The sequence below is a fragment of the Ammodytes marinus genome, assembly GCF_949987685.1.
Source record: "Ammodytes marinus genome assembly, chromosome: 1".
NCBI lineage: Eukaryota > Metazoa > Chordata > Actinopteri > Uranoscopiformes > Ammodytidae > Ammodytes > Ammodytes marinus.
The window spans coordinates 38,813,457-38,816,596 of record NC_137230.1 but is presented as its reverse complement, the minus strand read 5'-3'; the positions used below and the strand labels follow the sequence as shown (position 1 = coordinate 38,816,596).

The following is a 3,140-nucleotide window of genomic DNA, read 5'->3' as shown; positions in this document are numbered from 1 at the left end:
TAACTCTAACACAATCTTACACAGCTTGAATTAGATGTGTGAGAGAGAGTGTGTGTGTGTGTGTGTGTGTGTGTGTGTGTGTGTGTGTGTGTGGTGTCATGTAACTTTGACACAATCACACTTGAGTTTAGAAGACTTTGGTGCAGATGTAAGAGGAGCTAAGGAGACGACTGTTATAATAATAATAATAATAATAATAATAATAATAATAATAATAATAATAATAATAATAATAATAATAATAATAATAAAAAAAATATAATAAATCAAAATAATTCAAATATTTTTATTTCAGAGTCAGACCTTATCAACTCCTTTTTCATTAATTATTTTTCCCCTTTTTTGTCCAATTTATTTATTTGTTGCATTATTTGTACTTACATGTTAAATTTAGGCTACGAGTCTAAAACACAATAAAATAAAATAAAATAAATAAAATAAACAGTTTAAATGACCTCAAGCTGATCCCTGATTATAACAATATTCACTGAGGAAGAAAATTAAAGTTAAAATAACAATAATCTCAACGCGTTTCTTCGTTTATCTGACTGATAGGCTACAACTAAACAAACGCATTTTCACTGGTTTTCAGTCATTTTGAGAGATTCTCACATTAGATTAATCTTAATATTATTCCATGTTATTAAATGTTACGGCGATGTTGATTTGAGCCGAATTGATCAGAGGACATTAAGGTTATTGAAAAGGTTTCCGGATTTCTTCTGGAAGGTTTAGTTTTTAATTTGAAGCAATTTAAAGGTTACAATTGAACGATTTTTTAACACAGTTTGGTGATAGCTTCTGGTTTGAACGGCACGTCACCTAAACGACCTTTTATTTCACGGTAAACAAACTGAGAAAGTGGTGTTTCTACCGCTGAAAACAACACATTGTATATTAAGAAAAATTGGAAACATCAAATCTTACTGTAAACTGTCAGATTAGCATGCTACCTCTCTTAGCACTATCATCCCCGTTGAAGGACACTCACGAAGCTAACCCAGAGCTAACAAGCTAGCCGACTCAAAGCGGTTGGTGAAGCCGCTCTGAGGCGCGTCAAACCTGGGTAGCGATGCCGACACCTCCGCCCCAAAACACACATGAGCTCCAGGCGCTTAGGGACAAAATATGTGTTTTCGTTAAGGTTAAAAAACTACATTTTCTCACCATTGACCTCCACGCGCTGCCTGCCATTCTGATCAGCAACCAAAGATCTTCTGACGCAGAGAGGGAGAGAGGGAGGGCTCACTCCAACAGAAATCACAAAACCACAAAACCGAGGATTCTTTTTCTTTTTTCTTCTTTGTGGATTTTTTTAAATGGCATGTGACAACAGGCGTTTAGTCGCATTACCGCCCCCTAGTGAATGGGAAGGTGGACCACAGGTATCTGCCAAGTACAGACACTAAGAAATAAAATGAATTATAATTAAAAATAATTCAAAATAAAATTCAAAATAAAATAAAAATAAATAAAATAAATATTTAGAAATATAATAAGTTCAATTATCTTCATTAAATCAGTGTTGCACAACAAAAATAAAATCAAGCAATTATATTTATAAATCCTTAATGTCTATTGTTTTCACAGCCCTTTTCAAAGATCCTTATTCTACAAACCAACTTGCTGGTGTGTGCCGCCACCAGTAGCATCCACATATCGACATTTATCATTTTTTCAACGTTTTCAAAATACACAACAGGCGTTTTTATATTTCCTAAAATTTTGACAAATGATATGAAGCAGCAAACGTGAGAAACCGACTCAGAAAAGTTGATATAAAAAAAAATGATCGAAAAAGGAAAAAGTGGAACCAAGATCCTCTAAAAGCAGGCGAGAGGGCTCACTGTGAGGAGGATCCTGTTTGTGTGTGTGTGTGTGCGTGTGTGTGTGTGTGTGTGTGTGTGTGTGTGTGTGCGTGTGTGTGCGTGTGTGTGTGTGCGTGTGTGTGTGTGTGTGTGTGTGTGAGACGGAGAGAGAGCGCGAGAGAGAGAGAGTGTGTGTATGTGTGTCCGTGTGTGTCCGTTTTACCGAGAGAGAGAGAGAGAGAGAGAGAGAGAGAGAGAGAGAGAGAGAGAGAGAGAGAGAGAGAGAGGAGAGTGTGCGAGCGCGTGTGTGTCTGTCCTGCTACATCCTTAAACCACCCTGAACCGTGTTGCCTTCAGGAACTGTCGGGATTTACAACTTCTTCAGTAACGTCATGCCTAACTTTAAACTAACAAGTCTTTCTGCTGCTTTACAGTTTAGTGGTGATAACGCTGGTAATTAAATATCAGACAAATTCAAATTATATTTACTTCATTTTCCAGCTTCAAAATTAAAGGTAATTTCGCACATTAAATCTGGGGTGGAGGATTTGGGGAGAAAATGGCAGTTGGGATAGAGATTCGAATCCAAATACCTCAACCGCTCCACTTGTTCTCTTTGGTCCCTCCCCTATGGTCCCTCCCTGACACGCTCTACACCAACAAAGTCGTGCCAAAGTGAATGGACAGTCCCAACGGCCAATAAGAACAGAGAATCGTATTTTTTTTTTTTTTTTTTAGAATCGGAGCCTCGCTCTGATTGGTCAAAGTGTACCGCTCGTGTTAATTTTGACCAATCAGAAATCACATACCCCAGCTTTAAAGTATCTCTGAGGAACTTTTAAATAATTCTGAAACGGTCTCATCTTTCCTCTGATGATCATAAATTACATGTAGCAGCAAACGAGACCATCAGTGCAAAGAATGCTATTTTTATATACAGGTCCTTCTCATATAATTAGCATATTGTGATAAAGTTGATTATTTTCCATAATGTAATGATAATAATTGAACTTTCATATATTTTAGATTCATTGCACACCAACTGAAATATTTCAGGTCTTTTGTTGTTTTAATACTGATGATTTTGGCATACAGCTCATGAAAACCCCAAATTCCTATCTCAAAAAATTAGCATATCATGAAAAGGTACTCTAAACGAGCTCTTAACCTAATCATCTGAATCAACTAATTAACTCTAAACACCTGCAAAAGATTCCTGAGGCTTTTAAAAACTCCCAGGGCCTATCCGAAAAGTCCAATCTCCTAACCTATAAGCCTCCTTTCCTATGCCTTAACCCCTAAACGTCATCGGGGTTAAGGAGAGATGAAAGG

At 36.9% G+C, this 3,140-nt stretch overlaps 1 protein-coding gene across 1 annotated transcript in view; it reads right to left on the bottom strand.

Moving 5' to 3' along the window:
- Positions 1-1,241, bottom strand: part of LOC307251970 (isocitrate dehydrogenase [NAD] subunit alpha, mitochondrial-like) — a gene marked incomplete at its 3' end in the record, with an annotated part of 8,671 nt that extends 7,430 nt beyond the window's left edge. The window contains exon 1 of the mRNA XM_080029456.1: positions 1,168-1,241. Within this exon, the coding sequence (XP_079885582.1) occupies positions 1,168-1,194 (27 nt within the window). The 5' untranslated portion in view covers positions 1,195-1,241. The remainder of the gene's footprint in view (positions 1-1,167) is intronic.
- Between the last annotated feature and the right edge of the window lie 1,899 nt (positions 1,242-3,140).